General features: G+C 41.7%; 2 protein-coding genes across 2 annotated transcripts in view; one reads left to right on the forward strand and one right to left on the reverse strand.

Moving 5' to 3' along the window:
* The first annotated feature begins 1,106 nt into the window (after positions 1-1,106).
* On the forward strand, positions 1,107-7,709 carry SKP1 (S-phase kinase-associated protein 1). The gene is made up of 5 exons (XM_009995500.1): positions 1,107-1,203; positions 3,567-3,640; positions 4,752-4,895; positions 5,564-5,704; positions 6,438-7,709. Exons 1-5 carry the CDS (start codon positions 1,107-1,109, stop codon positions 6,471-6,473), a joined length of 492 nt encoding a protein of 163 aa, XP_009993802.1. The 3' UTR covers positions 6,474-7,709.
* Positions 7,710-9,199: 1,490 nt separating this feature from the next.
* The window catches only part of TCF7 (transcription factor 7 (T-cell specific, HMG-box)), a 70,729-nt gene continuing 67,275 nt past the window's right edge, over positions 9,200-12,653 (reverse strand). Inside the window, exon 9 of the mRNA XM_009995511.1 lies at positions 9,200-9,261. Coding sequence (XP_009993813.1) covers positions 9,219-9,261 — 43 coding nt within the window. The 3' untranslated portion in view covers positions 9,200-9,218. The remainder of the gene's footprint in view (positions 9,262-12,653) is intronic.

The raw sequence follows: 12,653 nt of genomic DNA on the forward strand, positions 1-12,653 counted from the left end.
TTCCTCGAGCTTCTCTTCACAGTGCCTTGCAGGCTGTGTTTACAAATACATGCTTCAGAAAGCCTTAAGCAGGTAACTTGAGGGAAACAAACCCCAAATTGTTGCAATGGTCTGCTGTTAATAAATATTTTTGATTGGTAAAGGGGTTAGAATTATAAATCCTACTAGTTTGTTGAGAACTGATCTGTAAAACTCATGGCCTGGCAGTTAGGTTTGTTGTGTCCTTCAGGTCAGTTGGTTCAAGTGCAGTGATACCCAAACATCCAGGCAGAAGCTGTAACCTACTCACTGCTGGGTCAAGTGTGTTTTGTCTGGGTTTGAGTTAACAACTAGTTGGAAAGATGCATTCTTAGAAAGCTTGTAACTAGCAGAATAACATCTGGGAAGCCTGTGGTTCCTATTGCAGGTCTCATCAGTTTGAATGACTCTAAAATGTGTAGTCATCTTAGTCTTTCCTCATGCTAACCAAGTGCTGGTTTAGCTTCCTGCTTTGTGAGAGCAATACTGGGTGCTGGAAGCCTTCCTTGCAGTGGTACATTGCTGCTGATTGCTTCAGAAAACCACACACTTCTGCAGCAAAGCCTTTGGTCCTGGGTAATCTGGTCAGCAGGGGAGGCTGGAGTAGACTGTCTAGAGGGGTTCCTTCCAGCTTCAGTTTTGTGATTCTGTTTGAGAGGCTAATTTGAAAGCTGCTTTGGAGCTCTGATCTCATCTGAGTAGTCACAAAGTGAGAAGCGATGTTTTGGATTTGAAGAGAAGTGGTGTTGGTAGTTAGGTCAAGAGAAAGATAGCTCTGGTGCACTGTGAAAAATACAAGCACTATTGACTAATAATTTTTGTGTATTTTATGCTTTAGAATGAAGAAAAAAAAAGTCTTGAATTCTTTCTTTACCAACCCTTGTTTCTTAAGCTTGAAGATTAATGAATGTAGGCCTCTTGGTTGGAGCAGTAAATAATGAGCATGCTGAGCATGCTCTGTGTGGCACTGGGCTATCAGCTGTGGGTGAGAAGCAATATAAATAGTAAAGGTAATGTACATCTTTGAGTCAGCTTAACTGGTAACACTTGCTGAGTGTTGTTTGGAAATAACTGTCCTTCTCTTGTAGATGCCTTCAATTAAACTGCAGAGTTCAGATGGAGAGATCTTTGAGGTTGATGTTGAAATTGCAAAGCAGTCTGTGACCATAAAGACCATGCTGGAAGGTAAGTGTAGAAAGCCATAAGGAGACAGCTTGTGTGTAGCTGGGTATTCTAGGCAACCTCTTGACCAGGAACTGTGACCAAAGGAGGCAAATTGGTGCTGCCAAAGGGTTCCCAGGCCTGTGAAGCAGCCTTGTCAGAACAGCTGGAATTGTTTTGGGTGGATGTGCTCTGACAGAAAGCTTCAAGTTCAGACCTGTTGCTAGGAGCACTTTCAGGGAGGCTGGTAAAATACAAGCACCCCACTGCCTTGCCTACAGACTGCTGCAGTTCTGTAGAAGTTAAGTGGCCAGAACATTTAATAATACTAAAGACTAAGTTTATTTAATCATACAAGCCAGTCTTACGAGGGAAATATCTTTTAAATGAGGTGGGAGATTGTAAACCAAGGCAATGAAGAAAGAGCTAAAGCAAAACCTATATTGTGAGCTTATGGATGTGGTTAAATTATTTGGGATAAATACTTCTGATCTCCTGCTGACACAAATTTGAAACAAAAGAACTTGTGGTGGGGGAGGGGAAATGTGCCAGATGGCTGGGATAGAGAGCAGGCTGTCTAATCCCTCAGTGCAAATCCCCATTGTTTACTGGTCTGTTTTTCCAGTTTTTGGATGTATTCATGAATTAACTTAGAACAAAATCTTTTTTTGGATGTAGCTAAAATGATGTCCTTGTGTATGAACCTTTGGTTGTGACACCTTATACATAACAATTACTGAAAAGTTGAAATACTCCAACCATTGAACACTTTAATTCTGTGAATTAGATGCTGTTGAACATGAGTAGCAACCTGAGTTGGAAACAGCAATTGTTTGGAGTGCATCAGGGAGCATAATTCTCAGTTTTCTCATGCAGAATCTGTGTCATAGGGTGTTTAATGACACTCAGGATGAGGAAAAGGAAGTCATACCTGGTAAGGCACCATAAAGGAGCCTCTTATTAATCTGGGTGAGAACCAGTCTCCCAATACAGGTGGAACACACTTGCAGCACTGCTGGTTGAGCCTCAGTCAATGAACTGTGTTGGGTGCTGCGGTTGGAAGGGGAGGAGCTGGAAGGCAGGGTGGTGCTGAGCATCACGAGGCCACCAATGAAGTAAGAGGTTCCTGATAACAGATGCAACTGCTGTTTTGGAGGTGGTGGGGACATGTTGAGCAGAGTTGACTGAACTTCAGATACTGCTTCAGTTATCCCCCTTACCAACAACTCTGAGCTGCTCTCTTCTGCTGCCATGTTCAAATACACATCTGAGGTTTCCATTAATTGGTGACACACGCAGTACCCTTTCATGTCAGTATTTTAGTTTCTGAATATGAAGTTAGTTATTCCAAACAAAATAGTACTAATTAACACCCCACTAATTATTATAGTAGTTGACTTGCTTAAATACAGAAGTATGTGCTATTTAAATTGTGCATTAATTTGATCAGTGATGGTGTGTTAGTCATCTCTTCTTAAGTTCCTTGATGTAGTAGAATTGGCTCCTCTGTCCTTATAAAAAAGTAAAGGTTTGTGTAGTTGCTCAGTTATGTAAATAGTTACAAGGTGTTAATTTTTGACAGCTAGGATGTTGTCCAACCGTCAGCATTTGTGTAACTAAAAATGGCATGCTCAGATGGCTGCTGGATTTGTTCAGATTTTAATTGTTTTTCTCAATTTTTACTTTGATCCTTTAAGCATATCAAGGGGACAAAGTAACAAACTTCTTTCAAATCTGTCTTGAGTATGCTGACTGGCTTTTAAAACAAGGAATATTGGAAGCGTGCTTTTGTTTTTGACTGAAGGATTTGTGCTGCTGTGTTAACTTCTTCAGCTGGTAAGAAGCAGGACAAGTGCTTCAGAGGCAGGTACTGGGATCTCTATGGCTGCAGTTTGTGCTGCTCCTGCAGAGAGCAAAGCGCTGTCTCTACTTACCACAGGAGGTCTGAGTTCTTATTAAATAATAAACTAAATGGGAGATCTCAGTTGGAACACTTGTGTATCTTGTGGATTTAACTTTTGAAAGTGGTAAAATGCAGAAATATGTCTGATTCTTGGAGGTCTCCTTTTCTTAGAACACCAAACCAGCAAGCTCTGCTCTAGCAAGTAGCTAACTGCTTAACCAGTGGTTTGTTAATGCTCTGATTTGATGACGTAGCCTTATTAGTTAATTAACCTAAACTTGGTATAACCTAGTATGTATAATGCAGCCATGGCTCTACTCAGCCTCATCAAAGCTTTCTAAAAGCTTCTGACTTCACCAGTTAGAGATCCTTGGCTACCAATCCATTCAGCCCCATGCTTTTAAAATACTGGAGAATTGGTGAAGTGGCCCAGTTCAGAATAATGGTTTTCCTGCCAACTGCTGAGTCATCTTTCAATTTCTAGATTTGGGAATGGATGATGAAGGTGACGATGACCCAGTCCCTCTTCCAAATGTTAATGCAGCTATCTTAAAAAAGGTAAGATGTGGAAAGGGGCAGTCATGAAATGTGAAATTCATGTTGGAGTTGGAGACTAGGAACTATTGTACTAAAAATACTTCTCATGTGCTAGCTACAATCTTCACCAATTTGAAGTGCATGAACACAGGCATCTAGGGTGTCTGAGAACTGGGGTGAGGCTGGTGGGCAGATAGAGGCCAGACAGGCTTACTGAGGTGTTGAAGTGCTGGACATCTGTGCACACTAGTATTTCATGGTATTAAAGCACTGATTTTAATTGGATTCTGTGAACTGAGGTGGCTCTTCATGAGATCCAACTGTTAGGAGAAAAGATGAAGGCACAAGCAGTGGTGAGAGACATGGTGCCTACCCCATGGTATTGAGTTAAATAATAGGACATGGTTATTGTTGGGTCAAGGGAGCAAAGCAAGAAAGTATGTTGCTGTCTAAGATGCTTTTTGCTCTGAAGTAGAAGGTCTTGTGCTCAAATAAATACTGGACTGTTCTGGGTTAAATACAGGGTTAGTCATTCCTAGTAATTTCCTAGTTCATGAAGAAATAACTTCAAACTTGGGAGTTCTTACAGGTTGGCAGAATGTAACAGGGTTTTACTTGCAGTAGATTCCTACTCCTTTAATTGGGTGTTTTTTAAAAAAAGGAAAAAAGCAAGGTTGGGAACATGCAAACTTTAGCCAGGTGAACTTTGTACTGTGGTGAACACGTCCTGCTGGTAGCCATTACAACCTGACACTCCTCCCCTCTGTAGTGTTCTGCTTGAGAATTATGTTTCTGCCAGCAGATTAAACACTGCAAAAGGAGGTCTAGGTTTCCCTTGTGCAGGTTTGTGTGTCAGCACAGGGCTGAATAACTTCATAACACCAGCAGCTGGCTTTTAAGATTGTAAGTAATTAGCTGCTGTCTCAGATGGGATTCTTGAAGGCTGTTGTACTTCAGGACTGGGGATTAGTTGTTCTAAAATGAAAATACTGGGTAATGGAGCATGTTAATACAGGATTTGAATATTAATCTAGAGAAGAGGGTACAGTTCTTCTAAAAGGAAGTTAAGGTATGGTTGGAGTCTAGTGGAAGAGTAACTTGGATAAAACTTTAATATCAAAACCCTAATTAGGTGATTCAGTGGTGCACCCATCACAAGGATGATCCCCCTCCTCCTGAGGATGATGAGAACAAAGAAAAAAGAACAGATGACATCCCTGTGTGGGATCAGGAGTTTCTGAAAGTAGACCAAGGAACACTTTTTGAACTTATCCTGGTGAGTATATGCAAGAAATGTAAGGGCTGTGCCTGGGAAGTGTGCTCTGTTTGTGAAGTTGATTATTAGTGTTTCTCGAGTAACTTCTTCATGGATGGGATTTGAGGAGGGCAAGTAGTTCTGGCAAACTACTGGCTAAAACAGTTGATGTTAGAGTGCTTGGTAACCTCATGCTAAGCATGAATCTGTACTTGCTCATTTATCAGTTGATGTCCTTTTTTGAATATGGGCCCCTACAGCTGTCTTCATACTTGTGGCTCTTGAGGGCTTATTGCTGGAAATGCAATGCTGGAGATCTGCACTAAAATGAATACCTAGGCTTTGGCTTTTAAAAGGTGCACTCATGTGGTACTGTGAGCCAGCACTGCTTGTCTGAGCTACTTAGCAGCACTTCAGCACTGAAGCTCTAGAGTGCTTGCAGGCTGCTGAAAGCCCTGTGTAAAAGGAGGAGCTGGGGACTGTCTTTCATGGTACAAGGACTTTCCCTTCTGTCTGGCAAGCCAGTCTGAGGTACTGTTATTTCAAGGTTCTAGCCAGAAGCTTCTCAGAGTGGGGATGACCTACTTGGAGTTACAGTATTTCACAATTTCAGTGTAAGCATAACTTCAGTACATCTGCAGAGGCAGAGTATTGATATAGAGGTTTTAAATTTGGAAACTCTTCTACAGGCTGCAAATTACTTGGACATCAAAGGTTTGCTTGATGTCACATGCAAGACAGTTGCAAACATGATCAAGGGGAAAACTCCGGAAGAAATTCGCAAGACATTCAATATTAAGAATGACTTCACTGAGGAGGAAGAAGCACAGGTACTTGATCTGGGCATAATTATAATTTATCTGGCTTTGAGTTGAATTTGTGTGGCACTTCATAATGTGTGATGCAACCAACTTGTTAACAGTAAACGTAAATTAATGAACCAGCTCCTCATAATTGGGTTGCTGTTGGTGGAACTGTTCAGTGCCCACAGTGCTTGTAGCCCAGTACTTGAAAAGGTCAGAACAAAACACATTGGCTTCCTAGCTCAAATGTGTCTGGTAAGCAAATCTGCAGGATTGTTTGTGGCAGGCTTAGTTTGCTCTTTTGGAGCTGCAGGAAGGATGCTGGAGGTGCACAGTGTGTGTGGCTGGAAAGGTGAGATGTTTGGATTCTTGACCTTAATGAGCTCTGGTCTTGAACAATAAACCAGCTGCAAAATGGCAGAGATCAGAACAAGATGCCTGGTTTAAATATAAAGGCAGTGAATTGCAGACTTAGGCTTGTTTTCAGTGCTATGGCACGAAACTAGCAATTTAGTCTTAAATCGGTCCATTTGCTTTACTTGGTGGGAAAAATCAGTGTAGAATAATTCTAGGCATGAGAAATAATCTCTTGACTTCCAAATTACCAACCCTGTGCAAGAAATTAAAGTTGCTTCCAAGTTTGTTCCTTCCTGCAGTCAGTAATTCCTGGGAATATGCTCCTGGGAATTCACTCCTGGGAATTCCCATTTCACTTTCAGAAGTTCCATGCAACAAACTAATAATTCAAATATCCTTTCAGGTACGTAAAGAGAACCAGTGGTGTGAAGAGAAGTGAAGTATTGTGCCTGACACTCGAACACTGTAAGGATTGTTCCAAATACTAGTTGCACTGCTCTGTTCATAATTGTTAATATTAGACAAATGCAGCAGCAAATGAAGTTGTGTTAGCAGGATATTGTTCCCTTTGCATGTGTAGTGGTTTTTTTGAGTACAAATTTAAATCTGAGTTTTTACTAGTGTAATTGGATGTCTTTTTTCTTTACTCTGCAATTAATAAAACTGAACTAGGTGTGGATTCTTTATGGGAAGTAGCACTTAAGGTTATCATTTTCATTATACTTCAAAAATGTTCAAGTCCAGTTACAGTGCTAAGGATTGACACCATTGTAAATAAAACCACCTACGAGTTTCTCCTCAAGAAGAACAAAACACTTGTATTTACAGGGTATTGATAGCTTCAGAAAGAAAAAGTAGAGTAGAATGTGTCTTGGGGAACTAGGTAAAGTAAAAAGCTACTGGGTTTCTTAGAAAAATACTGTGGGAAATATTAGTGTTACTTAAAGCTATAGAACTTTTAAGATGGTTCTTGTCCTGCATTTAAAATAAAAAGAGAACATTTTTGACCACTTACTTGTCCACTTGGTCTTGCCCTGTAGGTTAGTGGGAGATGTGATCTAGAACTAAGCAAGCTCCTGACAGCTAAATTTGAATCCTCCAACCATGTCTTGAAGACCTGCCTCTAGCTGGTAGCAAACAGAATGTTGCTTTATGCACAGGATGGGTGTATTTTTATACATGTTACTCTTAAAAGTGGAATCCAAATTTGACCAAAAATGACTCACATTACCAAAGTTAATACTATTGACCTGTGCATGCCATTAGTGGCTTGTTTTTAGGCAATTTTAAACAACCCTTGTGCTGTAGCTCTTTAAAACATGGTTTCATGTGTCCACAGTAAATCTTATGCCTCTGTATGTGATACTTCAGCTTGTAGAGACTTAATTATTGCATACAAAGCTAATGCAATTTCAAGCTTAACTTCTTTGGACAAAGCCACTTGCAACTAGTTAAACAGTAACTGGTTTTCTGATTTATATTTTTTTTTACAGTTCCCTTATAGGGAGTAGGGGATGGTTGTGTGGTAGATCTTTGAGGTGTGCTCTTAGCTTGTATTGCATTCCATTCTCTGTATAAACCTTAGAGTAGAATCAACCTTAATAAACATACTTATCTCACTTTAAATATCAGTGTTTCAATCCTGAATTAATAAAGGGCTTTTAAAGTTTGGTTTGCAAATGGTTCTAGTTATTTGAAACTAGAGTTTACTGTCACTATTCAGTGTACAAATAATACTAAGTGGTTAATTTAAATAAAACATGTAAGGATTTTGTTAAATTACTAATGCAAGTAGCTGGTCAGGCACAGTGGGCAACATCTCACATGAAGCTGGAGGTTAAATAGCAAGCAATCCAGATGGATATATTTGATGGCTTACCAGCTTTTTAGGTAGTCTTTGATGCAGCCCTCAATGGAAGCATTCATGCCTTGCTCTGAAGCAGCATTCAAGCCTGTGCTTTGCATGCAGCTGTTGCTCACATCTGCTTATTAATGAGGTTACTGGGCCTGCCTCTGTGCTGGTGTGCATTTTATATGGGCATAAAATACTCCAGTGCTGGACTTGGACAGGAGGACCTTTCCAGCACCTGCTTTGCAACCAATGCACCTCAGTGTAAAAGTGCTGCTAGAGAATCTTCTGGTGACAGTTCTCTCTGTGGCTATAGTTGTAGTTGAATATTCAGCTTCTCCTAGATTCTTAAAATAGATCAATCCACCTGTGTGGGAAGTTAGTGTTCCAGAATACACTAGTTCATCTTGGAGTGCTGTGTTGCTAAGGCAGCTTATCTTGTAGTTGTGTTCAGTGGTAGAAGCCTGTATAAATTTCTGAGGTGTTCATTTCTGGACTAGGATCCATGTTTGTTGGCAGCCACTGCCCCATGGTGCCTCCCTGTGCTGCAGGATGAGGCAAAAACACTAGCTTGTCTTCCTCATTACCTTGCTCCTATGTGCTGTGCCATACCTGCACAAAGCACAGACTTGCTAATTTCTAATTGCAGCAAACAAAACCCTTGGTGGTCAAGTGCTGTAGAGGAGCTGCTGCTGGAGCTCCAGGTGGTGCCAGTTTGCTGTTGATGCAAGTGTGGAGGTGCAGCAGATAGGGCTGGTCTGGGTGCTCAAAGCAGGATACAGCTTGGACAGACTTCAGCATTAGCAGTAGTCCTGGGAGGTAGGATTTCATACAACTGTTTTTCTCTAGTTGAAGTTCCCCAGTGGTACTGGCACAGACTTAATCCAGATTCACCTCTTTTTTTTTAAATCCCTGGAGGTGCCTCTTGGTTGTGTTTTTCCTTAGTCTTGATTTACTATTTCAGTCTTACCCATTGAAGACTCTTGGAAATTATCCTAAGAACTACTCATAAGTGCTGAGGAGAAAAAACAAAGCAGGAATCCTTGAATTCTAAGAAACAGTTATTTGACAGTTTGATAGTATTATAACTTCCAGTGGCCTATTTTGAATAGCCAGTCTGGCAGTTACTTTATTTATAAAGCTATAAACATATTTTGAACATAAAAGCCAAAAAATACAAACTCAATGAAGTAAAAAAATTACAACAAATGATGGATTGGACAAATGAAAGTACAGCTGCAAAACATTTATCTCTGCTACATACATACAGTGGTTTTACTTGGTTTAATGAAGTGGTACTTCCATGACTTCTACATTCAAACTGATCTCAGGAATTCAAATCTGTATTTCAGGAAGAGTTGAAATTGCTGTAAAAGAACTAAAAAAAAATAATAAATCTTGTTGCAGTAAGAATTGAAGGGCAAAGTTTTCCTTCTATGAAAAAAGAGTATTAACACAAAATAGTAGCACTTCATATAGCATTTCTAAAGACATTTTTTTGGTATTACTAAAAGTAACTTGGTTTTGGCATTAGTTATGGGCTGTGGGGGTGGAACACAAGTTGGTCATGCACACACTGTTCTGTCTGAGGCAGCTTAAAGGTCTTTATCTTGTGTGTTTTGGGGGAACAAAAAGTAAAATTTTCTCAGTGACACCAGTATAAGCTGACCATGTGACAGCATCCCAGGGGGATGTTTGGGGTTTGTGCAGCAGCTGGAAGCACAGGGCAAGGTTTGGTATAAACCTGTATGTACAGAGCAGAGCCCAGGGTGGACCTGCTCCAACTCTGGAAATGTGCCTGGAGGGGGGCAGGAGGTTTCACGAAGGAGATTTTGCAGGAATGGGATGGAATGATGATGAGAGGGGGCTGTGGTTCAGCTGGGCCCATTGCTGAGCCATGGCAGGTGAGCACAGCTCTGGGGCATGGGAGCCTTGGAATAAAGTGGGTGAAAGTCCTGGTGATTCTGAAATGAGAGGCAGCCTGTCTGGGGACACCAGCACTGTCTGGTCCTTGGTCAGGATATACTGTATAATACTGTTCAGGACTTTCCCTCAGTTTCCTCTGCTGTTACTTAGACATATCTGTTTTTTTTGTTATACCTGCCTTTGCTTTGCTGCAGTTCCATGTTTCATCCAGCCACAGAGCACCAGGGGGGGATGAGGTTCTGCCACCTCCACACCCAGTGAGGTCATGAGGTCACTGTGCCCAGTTTCTCATCTGACACTTTACAGCACCTTACATCAGAGGGTCTCAGGGTGACAAAGGATGAGCTGAGACATAGGTATTCTTTTTAAGCTTCCTTTGTTGTTTTTAAAATCAAGCAGTAAGAAGAGACTGTCAGTTTTGGAAAGAGTCTGCTGAGTTCCTCTCTTCAGCAGCACTGTTGCCTAAGCTTGCAAAAATAATTAAAAAATGGGCAGGTTGCATATTAATCTAGTGCTCTATAATTAACCCTCTGAGTGCAGTAGGTACAGGACCAAGTGTACAGCTGGCAGTCGGTTCACGTAATGCTACTTCTCAAAGAGTTAAAATGATTCTTTCAGCCTTTAAAATTACTCTCTTCAAACTTTTCAGCTTGGTGCACGTAGCTTTCATTCAGTGCTTCTGAAGTTACATTTACACAGGAGAGGAATAAAGCAACAGATTTAAGTCTTCTCAACTAAAACTGGAATTAAAAAAAATCTACCCTACTCTAAGCAAAAGTACCTAAATGAAGGGAATAAACCCAAAGCTGCTCTACAGACTAATGATTCTCTTTTTTTAAAAAATTTTCAATCTTCAAGGCATAAACTTGTTTAAAAAGTTTAGTCCAATGTAAAAAAATTAGGTTTTTTTTGGTTTTGTATCAAGAAAAAAATATAAAAATATTTTGTACATTTTAAAGGTCATCTTAAATTTCTTGCAGTTCTACAATAATATTACTACATGGTTTGTATTCAGTACTCTAAAGCCTATTCTGAAAAGTAGAAAAAATAGACCACCTCTCCCCTTGTGTGGTGTTATTTTTCTCTTCAGCAGTCTAGCATCTGTTTCTATCAAGCAGGAAAAAAATCTGCACTGGACTAGATTGTGGTCTCTGTGAGAAGTCTGTAAACCTGAAGTAAATCAAGAACTTGGATTAATGTGGGACTGACATCAGTCCAGAGAGATCACAACCTGTCCACAGTGTTTTTTTTGTAGTCTATCAAGCTCAAAATATAAATAAACCACCAGAAACTGGTAAACGTTTTCAAGCTGGAGAGAAGACATAAACATTTGGCACTGTTGTGGGGGTGGAGAGAGGATCTTCTAGAAAAAGCTAGGATATGGTGTGCTTTTTTTTGTTTAAAGTTACACACCAAATAATGAAAAAAAGGGTTCTGATCTTGCTTTGGGGGATGCAGAGAGGGAGGCCTGAGGTGCAGAGCAGTGTGTCCTGTGCTGCTACCTGGCAGGGCTCACACCTCTCAGGACGTGTTGGGGCAGCCTGGGGTCAGGCTGCTGGTGGGGTTTCTGGCCACCCACCTCCACAGTGGACAATTCCTAAGAGCAAGGGAGACCCTGCACTGAGCCATCGACCTTCCAGCAGCTGGTCTGAGCTCCTTTCACTGTCTGGTCAGTGCTCTTTTCCTCTGCCGTGCTGTGCGCTCCCGACGGGCCGTGTCTGCACAGAGACCTGTGAACAGCATCTTTCTGTTCTCAAACCAGAAGCTGAAAAAAATTCACCTCATCGGTTTAAATATTTCATTTCTCTATTACCTGGTCAGATCAGAAAGCTACAGTTGCTGCAATTTAATTTTCAGACAGTAAGGGTTTTAAAAAAAATGCTCCTAGTCCAGCTTTTCCAGCTCTGGGGTGTAAGGGCTACAGGGGGTCTGAGAGTGAGTGACTACAGGTGAAAGCAGCTCAGGAGGCTGGGAGAGGAAGCCATGAGAGGTGGGAAGCACCTACCATCTACTGCAGCAAGCTGGGGAGGTCATCTCTGCTTTCTGCCAGACTTGAGGAGAATGCAGTAAAAGAAAAACAACAACAACAAAAAAACCAACAACCAAAAACCCCAAACAGACCAAAAAAAAAGCAGCACAGGGCAGGGACAAAAGGCTTGTTTACTCATCAGCATTTTAAATTTTTGCAATTATTTTTTACCTTTTTTTTTTTTTTTTTTTTAAAGTAACTTTTCTATCTTTAACCCCCACCCTCCCTCAGAAAAAAAACCAAACACCCCAACAACAACAAAACAAAAACCACAAACAAAACCCAACTGAGTTTTCCAGCATCCTTATGTCATCCTGTGGCCTAATGTTGCATGGATGGGGAAATGGGCTGGGCCTCGGGTCCTGTTCCACGGGAGCTACTGGGCACGCAGGACTATGTCCCCGTGGAGGCCAGGCTGTAGGCGGGGGGCTCTGTGGGCGCAGAGGAGGAGCGGGAGGTCAGTCTGGAGGAGCAGGAGGCCGGGTGGAGGTGAGCGGAGACGGGGAAGGGGTCGGGCTGTTCTCTGAGTGCGGAGTCAGCGGGGGCTGCAAGCTTGTCTGAAGGAAAAGCAGAGGAGATGCATTGGAGTGCGTCCAGAGGAGAGGGAGGGGAGTCTATAGCACTTCCATCGGAAGAAACTGGGCTGGCACAGCGTCCTTCTCCTTGTAAGTACCGAATGCACTTCTTTTTCCTCCTACGAACAGTGGAGAGAGTTAAGCTGTGAATGAAGGGCGAGTCCACGCTCACACAACCAGAGCTGGGCGCAAACCGGGGGCGCGCAGCCGGCCTGGGCTCCCCGCGGCCTCCCCGCTCCC

This window comes from Chaetura pelagica, unplaced genomic scaffold, assembly GCF_000747805.2.
Source record: "Chaetura pelagica isolate M959 unplaced genomic scaffold, ChaPel_1.0 scaffold420, whole genome shotgun sequence".
Lineage (NCBI taxonomy): Eukaryota > Metazoa > Chordata > Aves > Apodiformes > Apodidae > Chaetura > Chaetura pelagica.